General features: G+C 34.5%; 1 protein-coding gene across 2 annotated transcripts; it reads right to left on the bottom strand.

Moving 5' to 3' along the window:
• Positions 1 to 17607: 17607 nt before the first annotated feature.
• On the bottom strand, positions 17608 to 25087 carry LOC126723986 (SURP and G-patch domain-containing protein 1-like protein). 2 transcript variants are annotated; one of them, XM_050428032.1, is made up of 9 exons: positions 24932 to 25087; positions 23106 to 23548; positions 21062 to 21188; positions 20717 to 20823; positions 20095 to 20238; positions 18856 to 19005; positions 18504 to 18686; positions 18142 to 18320; positions 17608 to 18026 (listed from the first exon to the last, which is right to left on the bottom strand). In XM_050428032.1, exons 2-9 carry the CDS (start codon positions 23503 to 23505, stop codon positions 18000 to 18002), a joined length of 1317 nt encoding a protein of 438 aa, XP_050283989.1. In that variant the 5' UTR covers positions 23506 to 23548; positions 24932 to 25087; the 3' UTR covers positions 17608 to 17999. The 2 variants fall into 2 exon arrangements, with proteins under 2 accessions (XP_050283989.1, XP_050283990.1); XM_050428033.1 differs by having other exon boundaries at positions 23106 to 23564; positions 24932 to 25065.
• Between the last annotated feature and the right edge of the window lie 411 nt (positions 25088 to 25498).

The following is a 25498-nucleotide window of genomic DNA, read 5'->3' as shown; positions in this document are numbered from 1 at the left end:
GAAGTAGTGTGGTGCTCAAATGATTTTGTTCACTCAGATTCTCAGGTACTTAAAAAGATTGAGAGATGTGGTGTGGAATTAACAAAGTGGAGCGGAGAGAAATTTGGTAGTGTGAGGAAAGAATTGGATACGAAAAGAAGGATGTTGGCTAACGCTAAAAGGGAGTCCATGAAATCAGGGATGAATAATCGGGTATGGGAGCTGAAATTGGAGATTAAAGCCTTAATGGATAAGGAAAACTGGATGTGGTTGCAAAGGTCTAAAACACTTTGGGCGACTCAAGAAGACCGTAATACACGATTTTATCACAGTAGAGCAACTAAAAGATATTTTGAAAACTTTATCAGCAGGCTTAGAAAACCGGATGGGCAGTGGAGCTCTACGAAGGAAGAAGTGGCTGGAACTCTCATAAATTACTATGAAGACCTGTACACCTCGGCAAATCCCTCACAAGCCGAAGCAACCTTGCAGTCTATTAACACTCTAGTCAATGCTCAGATGAATGAAAAACTCTCATCAGAATTTATGGCGTGGGAAGTTATGGAAGTAATAAAACAAATGGCCCCTCTTAAGGCGCTAGGTCCGAACGACATGCCCCCAATTTTCTTTCAAAACTATTGGAATCTTATTGGGGATGAGGTAACAAATTCAATTCTTCAATTTCTTAATTCAGCTTCTTTTCCTTCACACCTTAATCATACGTTTATCTCCCTAATTCCAAAAGTGAAAAATTCAGAGTTAGTTTCTGAATTTCGGCCTATAAGTCTGTGTAATGTCTTGTATAAAATATTTTCAAAGGTTTTGGCTAATAGATTAAAAAAGGTCTTACCTGCACTAATTACTAAACACCAAATTGCTTTTACAAAGAGTCGTCTTATCTCAGATAATATATTAGTTTCTTTTGAAACTATTTATAGCATGCAAAATCACAGATCCAGTAAAAAAGGCTATATGGCAGTAAAATTAGACATGAGCAAAGCCTATGACAGGATGGAGTGGCCTTTCTTGGAGGCAGTCATGAGATGGATGGGATTTACGAAAAGGTGGATTCAATTGATAATGGTGGTGGTTAAAACGGTGTCTTATTCCATTTTGGTCAATGGTGAGCCCAAGGGTTTGATCAAGCCAACTCGAGGACTCAGACAAGGAGATCCCCTTTCACTTTTCTTATTCTTGTTACATATAGAAGGTTTACATGGCCTTATCTCACAAGCAGCAAGTCAAGGAGAACTTCTTGGTTATTCGCTTTGCAAAAATGGTCATAAACTAACCCATCTTCTCTTTGCAAATGATAGCTTGTTATTTTGTAGGGCCACTCCTCAGGAATGTGAGAAAGCACTGGTGATCTTGGATACATATAGTCAGTGCTCGGGGCAACATATAAATAAAAGCAAAACCACCATTTTTTTAACAGATCTACCACACCGAAAAGGAAGTGTAAGGGTAAAGTCCCAAGATCATACAATGGGCCTTGGGCCCCATATAAAATTCGACCACGTCCGAGGAGAAGGTGTGGGTACCAAAAGGGCTCCCGGCCCAATTCTTATAGGCCCAAAATTATTTAAAAGGCGGTCCGAGGAGAAATGTCTCCTCGAACATGCCAAATATGGCTCAAACATGCACTCTGCCAGCTATAAGGATCCACTCCAACGAGTATTAGTAACAAGGATGAGTCCTACAAGCCCGTAAGAGGGAAGAAAGTGTAGGATGCCAAGGGAGAGGCTACAGCTGCCACATTAAATGCATGGCAGCTACTTTTCTGGCCGCATTAATGTGGAGAGGACTTGCGAACAGTGTTACCTTGGCTACCACAACTCACAGAAAGATGGGGGAGATGTCTGATGGGACGGACACTCAAGTGAAGGTCCAGATGATCAACAAGTGTAAGGTCCTGATGACTTCAAGGGAGCTATATAAGAGAGGGGAGTCCCCATGAAGGGGGGGATGAAAAAAAAAGAGGAACTTAGAACAGAAGAACAGGGTGAGAACCATAGCCTTTGAGCAGGGACAGAGATACATCCCCCACGTCTCCTCCGACCGTATATCTAATGGACATGAAGGAGATTTTCTTATTTTCAATTGTTGTATGGCCCAATATTAACTAGTACGCACTTCGCTAGGGCTTAGTTCTAAACTCACTCTCTATAAATTCATTGTTTCGGGCTCCTTGGGCCAGAACCCCATACCTGTTAGGCCTGGATCCCGAATTGTGGCCCCACAAGAAGCAATATATAAAAGACGCTTTGGGGGTTCCTGAAATTAGAAGCTATGAAAAATACCTGGGGTTACCCTCTCTCGTTGGTAGAAAGAAGAAAGCAAGCTTTGAATTCATCAAAGAAAGAGTGTGGAGAAAACTTCAAGGATGGGAGGAGAAGCTTCTATCACAAGCTAGTCGGGAAATTCTTATCAAAGCCGTGGTTCAAGCCATCCTTACTTACACAATGAGTTGTTTCAAACTACCGATAGGACTTTGCAATGATTTAGAAAGCCTTATCCGAAGGTTTTGGTAGGGTCAAAGAGGCAACCGGCGCAAGATTCATTGGGTTAAATGAGAGACCATGTGCAAACCTAAGGCGGAAGGAGGGATGGGTTTTAAAGACTTAGCTATGTTCAACGACGCCCTATTAGCTAAGCAGGCCTGGCGACTCTTACAGAATGAAAACTCTTTCTTTCACCGACTTTCAAAGCTAAATTCTTCCCGGATTGTACTATCATGGAGGTATTCGATTCAATCAAGGGGTCATATGCCTGGAGAAGCATCTTGCATGGGAGGGAGATTTTGCGAAAAGGTGCACGGTGGAGGGTGGGTAATGGAGAGGATATAAGTATTTGGGGAGAGGCTTGGCTACCATCTATTTCTATTCCACGAGTCAACAATCCAATGGGAATTGATTTCCCAGAAATAAAGGTCAGCTTATTAATAAATTCCCACACTCGAAATTGGGATATGGATCTGTTGCAAGATTTGTTTCAGCCCGAGGAAGTGAAATTGATCAAAAGTATCCCATTAGGTAATGTTTCTACTCGAGACAAAATAGTTTGGTCTCACTCTCAGTTGGTGTATACTCGGTCAAGTCTGGATATTATTTCCTCTCAAAGGATCAGTTTATGCTGAATGATGGAAGTGTCTCCTCTGAACAATCTCAAAAGCTTTGGAAGCTAATATGGAGTCTATCAGTCCCAGCAAAAGTCCAAAACTTTATGTGGAGGACCGCAAAGAATGCTATCCCAATGAAAACCAATTTGGTCAAATGGAAAGTACTCCTTGAGGCATCTTGTGATCACTACCACCTTCATCCAGAGACTATCATGCATGCTTTGTGATCGTGCCAGTGTTTAACAAAGGTATGGGAGTTAGATCAAGCTTGGAACTTCAAACGTGTGAGGAGCTTCACTAACTTTCAACAATTAATCCTTTACATTACTGAAGCTGGTCTTGACCTGGACATGTTCTCAATGGTGGCATGGACTCTTTGGCATTGACGAAATCAGCTCAGAATAGGTTCTTCAATCCTCCCTCTAGGTCAAATCATTTCCCAAGCCCAACAAACGCTGCTGGATTTCTATCTGGTGCAACCAATGCGGACAACGCCATCAAGCTCCATTTCTCGCCCAGCTACTCTTTGGTCACACCCCCCCCCCCCCAAGCCCATAGTAAAGATTAATTATGACAATGCTGTTTTTAGAGAAACCAACGAGGCAGGCCTCGAAGTGATAGTTCGTGACAACGAAGGTCATGTGTTGGCCTCCCTTGCTAAAAAAATACCCCTCCCCCAATCAGTGGCAGATGTGGAGGCAGCTGCGGCACAGAGGGCACTTATCTTGGCTAAGGAGCTTCAATTCAATTCCATTGTTTTGGAGGGAGACTCAGCTATTATTACTCGGCTCTTCAAGCTGAGGAACCGTCTCTGGCATCGTTTGGAAATATCATCGAGGAAGCGCGAAGCTATGCAAAAACTTTCCATAGTTTTAAAGTGAACCACATTAACCGAAGAGGGAATTTTGTAGCTCATAATCTTGCTAGACATGCAAGACATGTTAGCGGTTTAGTTGTATGGATGGAGGAGGTACCTCCCCACCTTATTTCTGTACTTTTGGCTAATCATGGCTAATCTTTTTTCTTTTAATATAAGTTGATTTCGTTTGCTTCTTAAAAAATAAAAATAAAAAATAAAAAAATAAAAATTGAATTGTATTAACTATATATTAATGAACAAAATGTACAAAAGATTAGTGGCGAATAGCAATCATCTTTGGTATCATGATTTTCATATTTACTAAACAATTAATTCCATCAAAACAAAATATTTACAATTTTTACAAAGGCATTATTAATATTGTCGCTTTTTTCTATGCATTTCAACTTCTCTCTTTTTATACCTAGGATTTTGCCAAGATTTGCAGAATTTTTCTTTCCTTAACCCGGTTCCCCTTGATGAAGTTCTTACAATTTACTTACCAAAAAAGAAAGTTTCGTAGAATCCAGTCAAATAAATAAATAAATAAAGCCATGTAAATTTAATTCATTTGACTTTATATTTGCCCATCGAAAAAAGGAAAGTTATGTGTGATCGATGTTTAACCAAGGCTAACTGTGGAGCTCTTTGACACAATACAAAAAGTCTACCCTCTCCATGAGATTTTTGTAATGATTCTGACTTTGTAAGCCCTCAACCATTAGTAAAAATTCTTCTTAACAAAGGCATTACTGATTCAGGGCATACCTCTCAGATTGTGTAGATTTAATTCAATTGAACCCTTCTCCCAAAAAAAATTATAATAATAGAATTATATAAGTTTGTGTTGTACAAACATGTACTAAGTTCCGTATATTGATTATTAAGTATTTATTAAGTAGATCTTGTTTATATTAGCAGTGTTAAATATTAGCAACGCGATGTGATATACTATGTTGTGTATGCTAAAGTGGATGCAGAAGAGGAAGCATAGAATAGAAACACTAAGAACACGAGGGTTACGTGGTTCAGCCTTACGGCCTACATCCACGGAGGAATCCCTTAAGGGCTACATCTTTATTGTATGAGAGTGTAGTATAATAACCTCCTGTATTACAATGAACCATAACATGAGTATATATAGGCGACTAAACCCTAGACTACTAGTACAAGCAGGAATGAGCTTGGGCCTATTACATTGGGCTAATATGTCTAATATATATCTCTCACACCCTCCCTCAAACTCAAGGCGGAAGCTCGATGAAGACTTGAGGTTGGATAAGCATGAGAAGATCACTTGAAAAATGCCTTTGAAGAAACCACAATGAAGAATGTGCCAATTGTCCAATTTCGGAGTTTCAAATGAAGAAAAGGAGGCCAAAATCGGAATCTACGCGAAAAACTGAGCAAGATAGGCCCTTTTGGAAATTTTGACTTTTGGTCAAAAGTCAACGCAAAAAGTCAAAGTCAACTGGTCTAGAGTCAAAATCAACAGTCAAAGTGCTCACGGGTCAGATCCGGGTGGTTCGGGTCGGGTTGGTCCGGTCAACGGTCAGCTAGGTGACGTGGTGCTGACGAGACGACACTGCTGACGTGGCTGATGACGTGTCGCTGACGTGGACTAAGACTGACGTGGACGTGCTTGCGTGGCTGCTGACGTGGAGTAATGACGTCATCATATGATGTCAGATGACATCAGCAGCATTATCGACGTGTGGCAGGAGAGTGCAATGTTCACCGGCGCGTGAAGGAGCAACTAGAAACCCAGGTGGCGCGTGGTGGCGCGTGCAGTGTCGTATGACCACCAGATTCTCAGGCCAAGTAGATCGGTGGACGAGAAGGCCGTATTGGCGGCGCGTGTGACTGAGATCTAGCCTGGGAGTCGAGAATCTGCGGCGGCGCTTGTGAGAGTTCCAGGAGCCATTGTCCGCGTACAAGAAACCTTAATTATAGAGTGTTGAGAAAACCTTTTTTTTTTTTTTTTTTTCTTTTTTTACATTTACGGATCTATCAAAATACTTATTAATATCATAACACAGTTTATAAAAATAAAAAATAAAAATAAATAATAAATAAACCAAAAAAGATGGACCAAGCCAATGTGTATTTCTTCTGATTTGAAACCTTGCAAATAGGTTTGGGGTATCCACTTTTCTGATTTGAAATTTATATGTCGCTATATTTGCTTTGAAATCAGCTCTTCCTTCATTTTTACAAGTTTGTTGACTCAAGCATTATCCTAAGCTCTAGCCTTTTTCATTTTCTTTGTGACGTGAGTAGTGGATTCGACTTTGCCGACTTGAACAAGGATTTGAAAGCCAAACAATTAAACATTGACAATTTGACACATGGAAAGGCAACAAAAAATACTCAACAACATAGAGTAATAAATTGTGGGTTTCAACTTCTTAACTCGAAAAAATATATTATCATTGAATAAGGAACCTACGTTTGAATCCAATGTACACCAAAATAAATTGTGGGTTTGATCCTATGTTTCAGATCATATGTTGTTTATAAAAATAAATTAAAAGGCTAAATTATTAATTTGCTAAGTTGAGTTGTATTAACTATTAAAGAACAAAATATACAAAAGATTACTGGCGAATAGCAGTCATCTTTGGTATATCATGGTTTTCATATTTACTAAAAAAATTCCATCAAAAAAATATTTACTATTTTTGCAAAGGCATTAATAATTTTTGCTGCTTTCTATGTTATTTCAACTTCTATCTTTTTAATTTCTCAAAAAAAAAAAAAAAAAAAAAAACTTCTATCTTTTTATATCTAGGATTTTTGCCAAGATTAGCAGAATTTTTCTTAATTAGCCCGGTTTCCCTTATGAAGTTCTTACAATTTACTTGCCAAAAAAAAAGTTTCGTAGAACCCAGTCAAATAAATAAAAAAAGCCTTATAGATTTAATTCATTTGACTTTAAACCTTTTTTTTTTTTTTTTTTTAATCTAAGATAGAATTATACTCTAGTCTAATCTAAGTATATATGTGTGAAGCTTCTTCTTAGAGATTTGGACCCCGGCCCTTGCGCCCTCCCCCCCAACTCCACCCCACTCCATACCACAAGCTGTACTTATACTTGTAGAATAACCATTATAAAAGGTGCATTGTAGTGACTTTAAACCTTATTTAGTCATGCATTGTGATTCAACCTAGTAACATTGCATGATGTTTAATTAATCTTCATCACTAGGTCAAGGCACTAATTGGTTTTTGGTGTAAGCAAAGTTTGAATTCCAAATTTCTTATTTGAAGACAAAAAACTTTTATCAATTGAGCTAATCAAAACCTACCATTCGGTAACCCTATTGAATATCAGACTATGACAACTTTTTGCGAGTATTTGTGAGATTCTTAAATTATGCTACGTTCTCATAAGTGAGATGACCTGTCTATTGTGTTACAAATCATTTGTCAATGTGTCATCTTATTAGAAATGTTCCCTGTACGTAAGGAAAAGATCAAAATCAAACTGTTCCATCGGATAAATTGCATATATTATAGGACAATGAGATGCTTTGACTTTGCTATTCGTAGTATTTTAGAATCAATTTTGATACTTCAATCAAAAACTTGAAGCATCTAGAGGTGTCACTGTCCTTTCCCACTATGTCTGTGATCACCACCGTCAACTTAAGAAAAATTTTATTACGTACTTTCTTTTTCACTCTTCGACGAATTTCAAGCCGCCTAAAAACAGGTTAAGTTGTGTGTAGCTTCATATTAAACATGAAAAATCAGGGCCGGTTCAAGGTACTATGGGGCCTAAGAGCATTTGCATCAGTTCATGCAAAAATTTTGTAAATTTACACATCTAAAACCTACTTTTTCTATTTTACATACCCATTTTTACAAAACACCCACATCAGTTTATTTATTCTGCACATTTATTCAATAAAATATTCATTTTTTCTCATTGTCATCTCTCTCAAAGAAACAAGACAACCCACACAGCCACCATCATCGAACCACCATCATCAAGTCACACAACAACCCAGCCATCATCCCATTCAACCAAGCTACCATCAATGAAATTCACATACCCACTCAACCGAGCCACCACCATCACCATCATCAAGCCACCACCATCAACCTACCCAAATCCAAAGATCCAAAAACCCATTTATCAGAAAGAGTGAGGGACAGCAGTAAAGGTCAGAGAGATCAAACCCACAAATCAAACAACGAGATTGACGGTGAAGCTGGCAGCGAAGTTGGGCGAACGACGAAGCACTATGAAGCTTGACAAAGAGATCGAACCCTCCAGCCTAAAGCTTGAGTTAGAGATCGATGCCTCTAGTGATTTATGAGATGAGAGAAAGAGAGTGAGGTGAGAGTCAGGTACAGAGAGGAGAGAGAAAAAGAGAGTTGATCTGAGAGAGAAACAAAGAAGAGAGAGAAACAAATACTAAAATAACAAATAGAAGAGTTACAGTAACCATGTAAATATACAGGGTTACTATAGCAAGTGTATAAATATACACATCTTTGCACATTTTTAGAAACACTGATGTGGAGCATTTTTTAGGCAAAATGTGTAAAAGTGGTGTCTTTTTCTATCATACAAGATTTTGCATCCACTAATGTAGATGCTCTAAGGCGACTATTTTAAGTGAGGTCTATTTTTATACTTTGAATATTAATAAAATATTTATTTAACTTTTGTTTTTTTTTTTCATTTAAAATCTATTTTTTTAGAAAAAAAAAATTACAAATTAAAACGAACTCATTGCATTACTCAATGACTATACAACTAAAATAAACACTATTTATTGAATGAAGTAACCAAATACTAAAAAATTATGATTGAAAATTTTAATAAAGTTATATAATTGATATCTCTAAATAAAATTTGAGTATAAATTTATTTACTAGTTTAAGATTAATGAATTCTTCTAACATTTATGTGTGAGAGATTAAATGATTAACCCATCCAATGAAAATATATTTCTTTAACTGGTTTTTCTTTGATAAAAAACTATTTTTTATTTGTTGGTAAATATTTAGGACTTAATTAATACTTCTATTGGTACAAAAATATTTCTATTGGTAAAAATTTAGGAGCTTTTTTCCATTGGGGGCCTTAGGTAGTTGCCTATTTGGCTCACCCATTGAGCTGACACTGTGATAAATTACCAATTATTCTAAAAACAAAAATTTTTTGAAATTTTTAAATTTAATCATTTAATTCAACACTCTTCTTTCAAGCATAGGTTTAAATTGTCCTTTTTTTGTGAGGCCCAACACTTGAAACTTTTTTTAAATTAGATACCATAATAAATTACTAATTGTCCAAAAGCTTTAATTCTTAGGAAATTGTGAATTTATCATTTAATCTAACAAAGAAGTTGCTAAAAAAACTCATCTTATCTCACTCCATCTCTAATGAATTTTTCCTGTCTCAAAGATGGGACAAAACAATGACAAATTTTGCCTTGTTGAAGTGTGTATACATACATACATATATATATATATATATATGTATTAATTTAAATATATATTTATATTATATTATATATGTATAATTGAACTTTTTTTTATACGCATCTTATTTATAATTTAAATTATACATATTCTATTATCATTCATTCCTTAAACACTCATTTCACTCTCTTTCTCAATTTTTTTACCATCTTCCCTCCCCCCTTTTCTTTTGTCTATCTCTCATTAGTACCATAACCACCTCATTAGGAATAGAAAAATATCTTTACCTCAGTCCACATCATTCATAACCGCCTCACTGAAATGAAAAAATATCTCCACCTCGGTCCACATCAAGTACTCCAGGCTTGTGCAAGTTTTTCTCACTCCAAAAGGTAGACTAAGTGGAGATGGAACACTCATAATTCGATCCTACTTAGCAACCCTAGTCCCATCCTATTACCATTCCCTACCGTCTTTATATTTTTCTTTTTCCTTTTTTTTTTTAAATCTTGGCCCGTTTGGTAGAGGAGTTTGAGTAATGTTGTTTGTAGTTTTTTAAAATACATGCGGATGAAAAAAGTATGTAAAAATGTGTGTAATGTTGTTTAAAAACTGAAAATGAATTGCTAAAATGCTCTACCAAACGGGCCCAGTTATACTTGTATTGCGTCTTTGCACTTATTATCAAGATGGACTCGGCCTCTCTACCAATGGCATAAAATATGAATTTCATCTATTGTGGGAGATGACCAAGAAAGACTAAGGTCATTGCCATGAGGTGGGCTAATACACACTCCATCGCACGTTGATGGAAGTATGTGTGCTTCAACGGTTGACAGTAGAGAGACAAAAAATGATTAGTTAAACTTGAAATCAAGCCAGCACAAATAGTTGGCAGATGGATTAATTTAAGCTATATATTATTATATCCTTTTTTTTCATTGACATATAAACATAGTTATTAGATCAAACTCAGAAAAGTCGCTTCAAGTTTAGGTTAATTTGAGCACACATAAAGATCAAAGTTTAAATATACCTCTTCAGCCTAAGTTGCAGATATATATATATATATATATATATATATGCACATGAATATTGTGTTCAAAATGTATACAACAAATCCAGAATCAAGCATCTGTCTAGATAAATTTATGTAATTAAGTAAACTAAGAACTCACAAATTAAACTTCTAGTCATCAAGCTATTTGTTCCTAGGATGGAAAAAAAATATATTAAATGAAAGAAAGATGAGAGAAAAACATCCTTAAAAATGTATTTTAAACATATAATTCTAATCATGTAAAGAAAATAAAAATAATAAAAGTGTTCTCATGAATATTGATTCATTAAAAATTGATAAAATTATTGCCAATTTTACTATAAAAGAAAATTACAAACTAATGTAACAATAAATGTTAATGATGTCACATTAATATATAACAAATAAAAATAAATTTATTATAATTATTTTTGTCTTGTTCTTAAAAATAAACATATCTGTAGAGTCTATATAATAAAATATATAATATCCCAACATCACTTTTTATATAATTTCGCCGTCTTTTTTCCACTAACTACACCAACTACTAATGTCCTTTACTTTCCATCAAAGTGTGATAACTTTCTATATATTTACAAATTGAACAAAACCAGACAATCGCAAAGGTAATCCAACTTAAGATTACAATCATTTTGAGAGAAAAAAAAAAACACTATGTGACCAATGTGATGAACATATCATCTAATGCTAGGTACTTTTAAACAGATTTTAGGTCTCACCAACACCCACCTAATAATACCAACCCATCAATTGGATTAATCTCGGCGTGCACTTTATTTTTTATGACCTTTCTAAATGGATGAGGTTAGGTTTTCATGATAAAAAGTGTGGCATTTTCTTAATTGTTCTCTCTCTCTCTCTCACATAAACTATTAAAGAATCCAATAAAGTTTTTGTTCTTAAAAGAAGATAGATTGCTTACGAATCTACCATTTAATTTTTTTTTTTTTGGGTAAGAATCTACCATTTTGATAAAATGAAAGAATATTCTACAAAGAAAGGAATAATTGGTCTCATATATCTTATAAGCATTTTTTTTTTCTTGAAAAATGCTATAGATACAAATTTTTTTACAAAAGCTTTTACAAACTACTGATAAGGTGAGTAATTATCGGTAAATAAAAAATAATGATGTTATTGGTGGGTCCAAATAAAAATCAATATGAAATTTATCACAACAACAAATTATAAAAATATTGTAAAATAGTTTGTAACAAAAATATTACCCATTTTTCTTTTTTATAATGGGATAAGCACATTTTCAATCTCAAAGTCTCATATTTGGACACACGATTTTATGCAAATGATACTTATTCCCTCAAATAAAAGGTGCAAATATTATTATGCGTCTTGAATTCTTGATTTGATTTGTCTAATAATATTAGCTGTACCCTCCTCAGAAAAGGGAAGAGATGTTGGGTAGCATGTATCAAAGACATCATTGGATGGCATTTTGGTAGGCAAAGTGCCAAAGTCCCCAATAAAACAATCTCACAAATTACAACTGTAATTTGGGGTTAAGAAGTAATAATATACATATTATTTTACTTGGAAATCAAAACTATGTAGGCCAATCTCCTAGCAAACTCCTTGATTAGCGACCATTTGGATTTTTTACCACACTTTTAGGTACATATATGATTTAATTTGCCAATATTTAACTCCTAAAAAAGATTAACTTGATAATTGTAAAATAATAGGTTTCTATGTTTGATAATGTTCTATGTGGGTGCATTGATTCCCAATAGTAGAGATGGGAGGTTAGACATAAAGCTGGTGGATAAGGATAATGACCAATTTAATCCATAGCCGCAAAGCAAATTAGTAATGCGAGATACACAACATTTTTTTACAATTTTTCCGTATCCCAATGAGGCGATAAGTTTTTATTGATTTTCATATGAACCCACTACTAGCACCACTTTATTGTTTCTCATTCATAACTTACCACATCCCAACGGTTCTAAAAAAGGTATTTTTATATATCTAAACTGTTACAATATTCATATATGAGCCGTATGGTTCATTAAGTAATAAATTCCAACATTAAATACTAACGACAAAAATGAGTTATTAGATTGGTTAATAGAATATAATTAGATCCAAATCCCTTCTGTTTTCTTCTTCTTTTTTTTGTTTTAGAAGAAATCAGATCCAAATCTAATGGCTTAAGTTTTGGGTAAATTGGTATCTCTAACCACAGCCAAAGACTTAATATGCTATCTGAAATCTGAATCTTATTAGGGATGGATTGGAGTCGAATCTATGACATAGCCAATTATTTTTTAGTAGCTATTCCAAATTCCTCAGCCAAAATAATAAACAAATAAATGCAAAAGGACTAGCTATTCTATATGCAAATATGCTGTTGCCTATGAATTGACCAAGTTCTGTCTCCCAAGATTGAAAAATATTCTACAGCAAAAAAGATAGTGTCTGCGAATTTTGTTTTTTTCTTTTCTTTTTCTCATCTGTTTCACAAAAGGAATTTATGTTTCTCAATAAATGCACATACATGATGATGAGTTATTATCAACTACTTGCAACTTTTTTTTTTCTTTTTTACTCACGGGATATATCCTATAAGAGATCCACAGCCGTTTCATCATCTTCTTCTTTTTTTACTTTTTATGATATGTTGTCTTTTTTGATAGATGCCAGAAGCTGTTCTGAATTCTGATTATCAAGTTTGTTGTATTCTTAATTCTTTGCCAAAAAAAATCCAAGTTTCAGAGATATGCTTTTTTTTTTCCTGGCCACAACTTGAGCTTGATTTGATGATATTATGCATTTTTTGATATATATATATATATAAATCAAAAAATCAAATACTCTTTTTTTTTAGAATCAACAACAAATACTTCTTAAGGTATCCGTTAACAAAATTCATTATTTATTTCTGGCAAACTTCAAATTCATTATTTATTTCTGGCAAACTTCAAATTCATTTTACCCTTTTTTTTTTAATAAAAAATAAAAATTTTACTCTAACTTAATCTAAGTATATATGTGTGTAAAGCTCTCCTCCTGAAGATTTAAACTCCGACCCTTGTCCCATACACTCCACAAGCACTTATACTTGTAGAGTGACTTTCAAATTTATTTTATCTTGTTAACTCTCAAACTCATTCATGAATATAATTAGAATAAGATTCGATAGAGTCAAAATGAATTTTTGATGAGTTGAGTTAAATTAAGACTCAATTAAGATGTAAATGAATTTAATTGAATTGAATTGTGTTTAATCTAATTGTCAATAACCACATGCATAGAGAGCATCTCAAAATAAAGAATTAAATATGAGAGAGAGAGAGAGAGAAGACAAAAGGCCTCCAAGGAGCTATGGTTGTTTGTGTGGAAGGAAACACAGACACGTGAAAGTACCTTTGCTACTGTTGTTTGCTCAAAGCTAGTTTAGATTTTATGCCTTAGATGGCTATGAGACTGAAAATGCATTAAAATACAATTTTGGCTAAGAAAGAGAAAGAAGGGAATGCCTAGAATCGAATGATGTCGAATATTGAGGCATATGTACCAGTACCAAGATTCCTGTCATGTCCAAATATATGACAATGATAAGGATTCACTAGTTGGATCCCACCACTTCTGCTTTACTTCCAGAATTGGAAACCCCAATACGATGCTGAGAAAACATTTCGATTTTTGTCTTTTTTTTTTTAGTTTTAACACTATCCTCTAGGCTCTAGATCTATTGAAACTATTCGGTACAATGTATTGTAGTCTCCACTCCTAGGAGTCATACCTAACTTATTATACTCTCCAATCGTATCAAATTCGAACCAAGTGTATAAACAATGTTCGAATTCAAACTCGTAAAAAATTTCCAAAATTTTGGGCTTAGCAAAGCTCAACTTCATTATCAAAAACAAATTCAAGCTTAATATCAAGTCCTTGAGCTTAAGCTTAAACATAATCCATATTTCTTAAGAATGTGGTACATAGAACACGTGCACGGAAAAAGAGAGAGAAAGAGTCTACACAATTATCAATCACTTTTGAAATTGCATGACTCTTGCTTATATTTTTTAAACTTCAAATAATTAGAGATATTAAGAAAAACTTGGATGGCAGTTAATTCAAGAAATTATAAAAAGAAAAAAAGAAGAAGAAATTTCAAGAGATTTAAAGGCTGTTTGGTTCATCAATTCTCATCACTCAATTCTCAGTTTCCATAACTCAATTCTCAAAAATGGTAGGACCCATCTCAATTCTCAAAAAAAAGTTTGTTTGGCAAGCCATAACTCAGTTTCCAATTTTTTGTTTTCATTACTCAATTCTCTGATTTTTGAGTTATGAGTTATGGAAACTGAAAACACCTTTTGGCTATTTTCAGTTTCCATAACTCATAACTCAATGTCATTTTTGTAATTAAACACACATAAGGGACCCACTAAACCGCACCTTTTGACCAATTGATTTTTTTTTTCTTCTTCTTTCTCACTAGTTCGGTCTTCACTGGGTTTTTTTTTTTTTTTCTTCTTCTTCTTCTTTCACTGGTTCGGTCTTCACTGGGTTTCTTGTTTTTTTTTTTCCCCTTTCTTCTTCACTGGGTTTGGTCTTCACTGGGTTTCTTTTTTTTTTTTTTTTTTCCTTTCTTCTTCACTGGGTTTGGTCTTCTTCACTGGGTTTTTTTTTTTTTTTTTTTCCTTTCTTCTTCACTGGGTTCGGTCTTCTTCACTGGGTTTCTTTTTTTTTTTTTTTTTTTTTTTTTTTTTTTTCACTGGGTTCGGGTTTCTGGAAAAAAAAAATGTTCTGCAGGTAACAAAACAAAAGTGCTCTGACACAGTAACAGTTGTGGGGTCCATGAATAGTGTGAAAAATATTGAGTGATAGAAATTGGGTGATGAAGGCAAACGGATGTGAAAAATTGAGTGATGAGTGATGAGTTATGAGTGATGATTGATGAGTGATGGAAATTGAGTGACGGAAATTGAGTAATCAAATTTTGTTGGCCAAACAGGCTCTTAGCTTTAGTAGATGAAGATTGTGAAGTGTACACGGCTTGAAACAAATGAGATGCGATTACAGAAAGAGGCTTCAAGCAAATAAGGAGAGAGAGAGAGAGGTATGTTCTTTGAGAGGAAGAAACTAAACTAGGACTGAAAGAGAGAAGACACAAGGTTTCTTAAAGAAGATTAGTGTGTAGACTAAGACGTTTGAGAGTGAAGAGTCGGTGAAACAAAATGTAAGGGTGGCAGTTAGGGTGAGCGGTCCCAAGTGGGACACATGTATTATCTGTAAGTCTATTTTTTCATGCACATATCAAGCTTATTTCCAAGCTTAGAAACAAGCCTAAGCTTGGCTTGTTTTGCATCAAGCCCTATGTTCACAAGCCTGTTTGTGGACAACTTTTTTATTATTTTTGGGCTCAACATGTTTAATAAACAAGTCTAAAGTAAAGTTCAAATTTGATTTATTTATAAATAAACAAACATTAACAAGCTTTTTACATTTGGTTATCTTAGACACCCTTTCGTGAGGTGCTTGTTGGACCAATTCATGAGCCTTGCTATGGTCCTCAAAAGTAGACAAATAAATTGTATTATTATATTTTTCACACACTATAGACCCATTGTGCCAGTGCCACCAAGTACCATATTTGTTTGGCATTGACAACAAAAGCTTTTTCCAAAGATGAAAGTGAGGACCCTTGCCAAATTGAATACTGGACCTCAACCTTTCAATCAGATTCAACTATTGAAGAAATTGACTCGACAGTTCCACAACACTTACCTGGTCAGCTTTTTTCCATTCGTGTCCTTTTCTTTTTTTTCTCTTTCTGATATCATAAAGAAACCAAAGTTACATACCCCTATTGTGCAATATCATTACAAGATCAGAATATATTCATAGAACTTTTGGGAGCCAGAGATGCTAGTAAGATGCTAGTGATCTAGCTTCCAGTCTCTACAGATCTTTGATGGTCCTTCACTATTGATGACATTTGTCATGGCACCACCTTTGTTTACTTTCCAACTGTCTTCCATCTCTCTGCTTCTACAACGAAGCAGAACGTCATAAAGAGACCAGTTATTTTCTTTCAAGATGCCAAGAAACACTTTTGAATTTTGATGCTTTATTTTGCCATTAGTGCGAGTCTCAATTAGTGTACAAGTGTATTTACCTAAAGTTTACAAAATTATAATTGTACCTAAAAATATGAAAAATTATAAAGTATTCTCGAAATTCGGAGAAATTGTGCTCCCTCCTTTCATATTCATGATAGACCCTATCATAAATGTGAAAAGAGAGAGCATCATTCTCGGTGTTTATGGCCTATTTGAATTGAGGGAAAGTAGAGTAAAATAAATTTAGTCCAAAATTAGTCTATTTTGAGTCAACTCTAACTTTACTCTCCTCCACTCCCCTTCCTCTCTCAATCCAAATGAATTCTAAATGTGAGAAGAAAATGCATCATTTTTCTGTGATCCGGATGTAACTAAGAATTACTCTAAAAATAGAGGTTATAGTTAAAAAAAACAGTACAAATAACTAAGCTAACAAACTAACCCAAAAGATAAAAGGCTAATCTAAAAGCTAAGAGTCAAGTATAATATGAAGCTTTTTCTTTTCTTTTTTTTGAAATAATATAAATAGAAGACATAAAAGACGAGGTAGGAATTACTGGGAAGACAAAACTTACAGCACTATCACTTACAAAATGGCCTAACCTTTGTAAGTATAATATGAAACTTGAAACTTATAATAGTTCAGGTGTTTATTATTTTTTTTTTTTGAAAGCGTTCAGGTGTTTATTAAATAGATATCTCAAGGGATTCAAAATAAAAATATCTATTTTTATTATACTTTTAAAAATTCATGACTATGGAAAGAGAGGAATGTGCCGGTAACAAGAAAAAGAATTACACGTTTTAGAATCCTTTCAAAAAATTGACCTATCAAATTAATAAGAGAAAATTCAAGGTTGAAACAGTTACTAGAAGTAGAACTGCGAAGAAAAACTTGATTTAGTTAATGTATTTACTCTAAGTTAAATGATTTCCATACTTAAAACCCACTAAAAGTTTGTTGATAAGGAAGATCACTATGATCAAAGATCAAACAGCTCGAAAGCCAGGTTGCACAGCCAAGAGACCTTTTGCTACCCGATGTTATGTTAAAACAATATCAAATTATCAAGCACCAGTTACATTTAACTTTCCATTATTCCACAACATTGTTGTTCCAACAAATTATGTCAAAACAAGTTTGTAAAGGTTACTTCTTTGAACACACGTCAAGGCATACGCCCATATCATTCATTAAAAAAAGAGTCAACTGAAGTGTGAAACTGTGAATAGGAACACTACTATACTCCAAAAGGAAGAATTTGAAAAGAAAGGGTATAGACTACAATCCATCAAACACTGAAATTCACAATTCACAAAAAGTAATATCCACTCCATATGACCTGCCACATGAAACCAAATCCATTTTTTGCTTCTCGAATGTATTTTAAGCATTTAACTTCAAATTATTTCTTTAAGACAATCTTGACATGTAGGCTTCCATAGTATAGTTGCTCAATAGTATGCTTTCCGAGGATTGTTCTGAAAGAAGAGAACAAAAAGGCAACACATAAGAACCCATTTGTAAATATAACCATAGGAGATCTATTTAATAAACACATTCAACGCTAGGATTAAAAAAAATTCAAGGTAATACCAGAGGGTTAGGCCTGTAACGATAACCAAGCATCATCCGCTTCTTGTACTGCTCATATATATCATCCTCAGGAGTCACATCCCCAGGATTGTGAGCACCCACCCCCAAGTTGTCTATCTTGACATTACCTGCCATGATTGGATCTGCAATACCACTTTTGGAGCTCCCCAGTCCTTCACCTGAAATTCACATAAAGGCAACTAAGTTTCTCACCAAATACACAGCATCTTGGAAAAAAAATTTTGGATCGTGAATCAGATTTTAAGACATGTATGTGTTTATTTGTCTCTATGTGAAAATGTGTCTGCATGCCTCTACATGTGGTGTGTGTGTGATAGAGAGAGAGAGAGAGAGAGAGGCACCTTCTTTCCAACCCATTTTAGACAAAAGTCTATGCCCCACATTATCAGCCTGGATTTTTGCTCTTTCTGCAGCCTCTTTGGCAGCTTTCTGTGCAGCTGCATCATTACAAGCAGCCAAGAATTTCTCAAGCTCTTCTTGTGGGATGTAATCACCCATGTGATGCCCTTTTTTAGAAGCAGCCGCTGTGACCAACAATTGGAAAGGGGACAAAGATGTTCATGGTGAGCACAAAAAAAAAAAAAAAAAACACACACACACACAGGGGAAGCCCAAAGTTGCAGATAAAAATAGTTGGTCAATGAAGGCTCAAATAAAAACGCCTTCAAGGAAACCAAAGAAAATTTCTCTTACCAAGCAAATCGGGACCTTGAAGAGAAGCTGGTGGTGGCATTTCATCTTTTGATTGTTTAGGTTGTTTAAATTTCTCTTCCTGTGCAGCCTTCTTCATGTAAAACTCCATCATTGCTATGGGATCTGCACTTGTCGGTGCACTAGCTTCACCTACAAACAAAAAAACATGCAATCATAAACACATGTATATCAAACAAGTATTCAATACCAATCAATCAAGAGCACTTATACTTCATAATTTGGGAGGCATCCAAACATAACATGATAATAAACAAGCAAAATACCAAGTATAAATCTGCAAGGTACTGCCGACACACATGATATCCTGTTTAAAAATTTGAGTGAAGCATTCTAACACATTCCAAAACACTCAGATAAAATCTTCACTCTCAACGGAACACCAAAAAATATGCTCATCGTCCATTATAACAAAGTTCTTACCAGTGTATTAAAAACAAATCTAGGGATTATCCTCCAATATTTCATAAAATAATCTGGTTCTATTAGTCCTTTTTTCATTTTTGAAAATCACCATTGAATTCTTCTTCTGAAACAGAAAACATATCTTAGGCTTTTCCAAGAAGTAATGGAGCAAGTCACTTACTCCATTTTCAATGGGAACTGTGGGAAGTCTTTCAGAATCCAGTCATAGGGTATGTGCAAGAGAGAATAAACACAAGAGATCCTTTGAGAAAACAATAACCCTATGTTTGGATAGAGGGACATGAGGGGGGGAGGAGTGGAGAGGAGAGGGGAGGGGAGGTGGCTCTCCCTCCATTCCAAACATACTGTAAGGAAAAGATGGAATGGTCATCACAATGACCTTGTAGGGCTCCTCTTTGGTTGAATCAATTAAGAATCATTATGGCCAATCACACTCATACTGTGTTAATATATATACCTTTTGAGCCTATAATGCCCATTGCTGCACCTTCAGTTTTTCCAAATCCCCACTCTTGATGCTAAATATAGGATATCTATGTTCTCCTATTAAAAATATTTCTAGGATATTTTCTTATGCAACTATTCTTTGTAATAAGGTATCCTTTGATCAAAGTAAAAACAAATTCATGCCAACTGCAACTAAGAATGAGATCAGTAGCTAAAATCAGCCATATATAGAAGAGCTTGACCCTAATTAAGCACGGCACCAACTGAAAATGTTGGAAGAAAAACTGAGAGTAGAAGTTGAATGCATTTCCCATGAAAAGCCAAGAGGAAATATTTATATATCATTACCATATCTTCCTGCTGATGCTGTTTGAACTCTTGGATCCTCAGTGGCTGCATATAAAGCGGAGGCAGGGGTTTGATAGTTCGAATGCTGATGAGAAGACCTTTGAGAACCACTGTTGGATTTAGAAGCTGAAGTACTTGTACCACCTACACACTCAAGCACCAAAATTACAACTTAGGCTGGAAGGCAGTAAAAATAATAATGATGTTATAACAACACTAAATTATAAATAAATATTGAGGAAGGAATGTGGCAATACCATGACAAGTAGACAAACAAATAAATAAATTATTCTTCCCTTAGGATCATAACCCATAAGTCTATAGAGAACCAAATAAAAAGTGCATATGAAATCTAGATACCAGGAATTGTACTGATGGACCACCACTACTACTTTGATTGTACAATGTGCAGAAGGCCCAAAAACATACAAGTCAATAAATTTTTGTTTTAGCAAAATCTCCAAGACTCAAAACCCATGTATTATTAAATTTATTTCAAGCTATCTATGCTAGCAATTTCTTCAAATCTCCTGATTTTAATCATCAAATCCAAATGCAACCTAGCTGAAAATTCCATACCCAAGAACCACCAAAACCATTTTGTCAAGATTCAACTACTAACCACTGTGAGATGATTGGGATTCGCTTGTCTGTGAAAGAGCCTTTTCCTCTTCAGCAAGCTGATATTCATAATATTTGTAATCTGCGCAACTTTCATCAAATAGAAATCTGCAGAAGAATATATAACACCACGCATTAGAAAGTTCTTAATGTATCTGTGGGGAGGGAGCATTGCCAACACCAAAAAGTTGAAAATTAAATAACCCCCTGTATAAATGACAAAATTATATAATATGACCTAATAGAAATGGGAAAACAGCCATGCAAAGGACCTCAACAGAGACAACAGAGAGCATAAACTAATAAATAACCCATAATAAGCTTCAATTGTCATTAAGGAACTCACTTAAAAGGGGTATCTCCAGGATTCTTTTGACGTGTAACATGCTCAAATTGCCTTCCATGTTTAGCCACAAAACTTGCTAATTTGTCAGCAACTTTCTTCACTGTAGGATCACTTGGAGAAGGTGGTGCTGCATATCACTTATAAACTGATTAATACCGAGAGCATGAACAAGGTTATGCAAATTACTCTTGTAGCAGGCTTGCCACATATTCCAAATCTTTCATTGAACATCTCTTTCCACCAATGTTGATAGGTATTTAAGGTATAAGCTGCAGTCATGAGACAAGAAATATTCAAGAATGTTTTGTCCTCTTCATCCATACCACTTCAAGAGTAGAGACATACACCCATATCAATTCCTCGATAAAAGTGTACCCAATGAAAAGGATGAAGCTTATTTACAAGAATAACTATAAATGTAAAAGACCAAAGGATCAAAAAATTTTGAAAAGGCCATGCACAAGACCTACAATTTTGAAGATGGTTAACCAAAAAGAGAAAAGAAACTACTTTGATTGGCAGAGGAAAGGGAAGGAGTAAACTTTAGTTTGCCTCTACCTAAAACATTTCCTAGGAATTCAAAAGAGCATGAAGAGAATCAAATATGAGTTCTACATATTATAATCCCAGGCCCACTCCAAAACAAATTAGTTACAACTAGGACATACAAACACCTCAGCAACAAACCCTACTTATTCTTCCTCCAATTTCCCCTACTTTACCCCTCCCCCACCCCCAAAAAAAGTTATAAAAATACAAACAAAATCTATTCTCTTCCATTTCCCTACTTTCACTCTTTCTAAAATTTTGTAAGGTGGCCATTGCTTATCAAACTTTACAATAATAACTATAAATGTAAAAGGATGAAGCTCATTTACAAGAATAACTATAAATAAAGGATCAAACAGTTTTGAAAAGGCTATGCACAAGACCTACAATTTTGAAGATGGTTAACCAAAAATAGAAAAGAAACTACTTCGATTGGCAGAGGAAAGGGAAGGAGCAAACTCTAGTTAGCCTCTACCTAAAACATTTCCTCGGAGTTCAAAAGAGCATGAAGAGAATCAAATATGAGTTCTACATATTACCATCCCAGGCCCACTCCAAAACAAATTATGTACAACTAGGACATACAAACACCTCAGCAATAAACCCTACTCATTCTTCCTCCAACTTCCCCTACTTTACCCCTCCTCCACCCCCAAAAAAAGTCATAAAAATACAAACAAAATCAATTCTCTTCAACTTCCCTACTTTCACTCTTTCTAAAATTTTGTAAGGTGGCCACTGCGTTTCAGACTTTAACTTCATCAAGAACCATGAATGGACCATAAAGTGCCTTAAAATTGGTAAACAACGCAAAATGAACCTTCTACTGGAGAGGAGTACCAACTTCAGACGAAAATACAATGTAATCACAGTAGTTGAGAAATGACAACCAAAAGTAAAAAGAAAATGGTACTGAGAATGCTTTTCCATCCGTCATAGCTTTATATCATATGACAAATGGAAAAATCAAGATGCACCGTTAATATCATGAAAAAGATGGCCACTTGAAAGTTTAGGAAAAAAAGTAAGTTCCATAACAAAGCCAACAACTTATCAAAACAAATAACAAACTAATAAAAGGGAAAGAGAAAGAAAAAATAAGATAGATTCACAGGGCAGCTACTTAGACAAATTCAATACTTAAAAATTAAGACTGTAGAATATTGAAGTTAGATTTATCCCAAAAAAAAAAAAAAAAAAAAGAAGAAGAAGAAGAAGAAGAAGAAAGAAAAAATGAATTTAGCAGATGGATCTATTTTGTACTCATGCTATGGAATGATACAGAAAAGATTTCCACATCCCTTCATAAAATGAAGTTTAAAAAACATGTGCAATTCTAGAACTATAAAAAAGGCTATTGAAACAAAAAACTAACAACAAATAGTGGCAATATTTTCCTAATTCTGTTCCTCAGTAAATCAAAATACCAAAAGATCTGCAGACCTTCTATAGCAACCTAACAAAATAAAATAATTATTATGTATTCAGTAATTACCAACATCCACTTGTCTTGATGAATGTTCGGAAGCATCTGAGTGATCTAACTTTAGTCGTTTCGTTGGTGCATCGGCTGAAACTTTACCAGCATCTGTTTCATCTTCATCCTCATCTGCTAGCTTAACAGGAGGCGCCACAATCTTTGACTTTGTTTTCAAGCTGAAAGCAAGCTTTCCACCTGAAGAAGCTTGGGGTTTCTTCTGTGTATCATTGGTCTTATCCACACTTGTTCTACTAATGGTAGAATTAGCCGTCAATGACCCTGATTTAATTTTGATCGGCTTAGACTCCTCTAGTTTGGCACTCTTCTCCTTTTCCTTCTCTTGTTGAAGCTGTTTGAACCTCTCCATGAATGAACCATCATTAACAAAGAGACTAGGAGGTACTCCTTTGTCCATTGGCAAAGAACCAAGTATGCCTAGGATGTGTACAGCAGGTAAACTGTTCGACAAACAAGCTTCCAAGGTATTTAGAAAATGAACTGGAACTTTAGCTCCAGTCTTTCTAATTTGTGAACGTGAAACAGTTCTTAATCAACTAATGATAGCATACGCCAATAGGAAAAATAAATAAATAATTCAAATGAAAAGGTGCAATGTATGGTTAACCAACAATAGAAATCGATCACCCACAAACACCAAAATCACAACATTGAGAGCAGTGGAGTGCATTTATTTTTTCTTTTTTCTTTTTTAAATACAAGATTTAAATTAACAATCCAAAAAATTCAACAAAAAAATAAAAAATAGTTGCATGTTATATGTGAAAGTTAAAAGCAATAAAAAGGTTCTGATAGCCTATGTACTAAGAAATTTTCCATAAAATACAAATCATAACTAGTTAACTACAATAAAATTGTCTCATACAACCTATAAAGAAGAAACAAAACCAACTTCCAAGTTACAAACTACCATAATATAATACTCAGATTGAAGCTGACTCATGCATAGCAACTGTAAAAAAGGGGAAAAGAGATGGCGGCTACAATGCACATTATGTACTACTCCCTTTCCTTCTATTGCCATCTAAGGCCCACAATAAGCAGATTGCATAAAGCCAAGAGCCTTGTAGATGTAGCTCAACTGACACATCCTGGTATTTCCAAAAGAGATGTCCAGGGTTCAAATTCCCTCACCCCCAACTAATGAATACTCAGATGGCATAAAAACGCAGTTCTAATACTGTCCAACTTATCCAAAACTAATGCCCAAGCAATACAGGGAAAATTGCACATTATGCACCATTGCAAAACCTTTAGAATTCAAATTCAGGTTGCTGGAGATAAAACCCATATTCCATTTATCCAAAACTATATATTTCCTATTCTGTATAATTTTAGCTCTAAATATAGAACAAATATCTCCAGCATCTCAAAAAAAATCCCTAAATCTAGGTAAAAGAAAAGCTTTTGCTTTCATTCAAAAATACACCATTCAATCGTATTAAAATTTAATCTTTTTATGCTTCAAATTTGTTTGAATACCCTAAACAACAAAACTTTCATACAATTTCTGCACCAGAGTCAGCTGAATAGAATTCCAAGCATTTCTATCATTCAAACACAAACCCTATCAACCCCAAAAGCCCAATAACAACTCGTCAAATTTAGTAATACCCAATCACTAACCACAAATACTGATTAATTTCATTACTTTTTCATAAACCAATATTCAAAATCCCTGAAAAGCTTGTAATCAATAAAAGTTCATGCAAATCGAAGCCCAAAATCCAAACCCTAAGAAACACAAATACCTCCAATGAAAACCAAATCAAAGTGCCACAACAAACACAAAAACGAAACGATTTCGATCAAAATTGACTTACTTTAATCCGAAGATGTTCGCGTTGAAAATCGAATCGATCTCAGATCGCTAACCGATCGGATTCAATTTGCGAAAATTTTCTCGTTTGCCCTAATTTCGGATTTTGGGAATGGAATTTTTTTTAGAAGCTAGAGGACGATAAAGCACGACTGGCTTATTTATAGGGTCGGTAAAAGCGCGGTGTAGATTCACGGTTTTATATTTATATATGCCTTTTTTGACGGTTATAAATATTTAAAGTAAATTATCCTTATAAAAAAAATAAATAAATAAAAAAGCTTCCTTTTTATTTTTTGCAAATTAAAGAAGTCTAGTGAATGAGTGATACAATATATCTTTTATAATTTTTTGATATATATTGAGGTAGTATATTTTGATTAGTGTATAATAAAATTTGTGTTAATAGTGAAGCCATGGAAAATAATAAATCTTCTATACTACAATATTATTTAAGGGGTTTCTTATGTTTTCTATACTACTATTTAAAGGGTTTTTTCTGTTTGAGATCCTCATTTTTTTGTTCAAAAATATCCCTACACACTTATGTTTAAGTAGAGACAAAATTAAA

The sequence above is a fragment of the Quercus robur genome, chromosome 4 (assembly GCF_932294415.1).
Source record: "Quercus robur chromosome 4, dhQueRobu3.1, whole genome shotgun sequence".
In the NCBI taxonomy this organism is placed as follows: Eukaryota; Viridiplantae; Streptophyta; class Magnoliopsida; order Fagales; family Fagaceae; genus Quercus; species Quercus robur.
The sequence above is the reverse complement of the archived record's forward strand: the minus strand, read 5'-3'. Positions and strand labels throughout refer to the sequence as shown.

Bases quoted from the DNA above. Each gene is read 5' to 3' on its own strand.
- LOC126723986 (XM_050428032.1), bottom strand. From the start codon at position 23,505: ATGGACAAAGGAGTACCTCCTAGTCTCTTTGTTAATGATGGTTCATTC. The intron at 18,687-18,855 runs GTAAGAGAAATT...TGTTGGTCACAG, and splicing joins TCAAGGTCCCGATTTGCTTG to CGGCTGCTTCTAAAAAAGGG. The intron at 18,321-18,503 runs GTGCCTCTCTCT...TGTGAATTTCAG, and splicing joins TAAAATGGGTTGGAAAGAAG to GTGAAGGACTGGGGAGCTCC.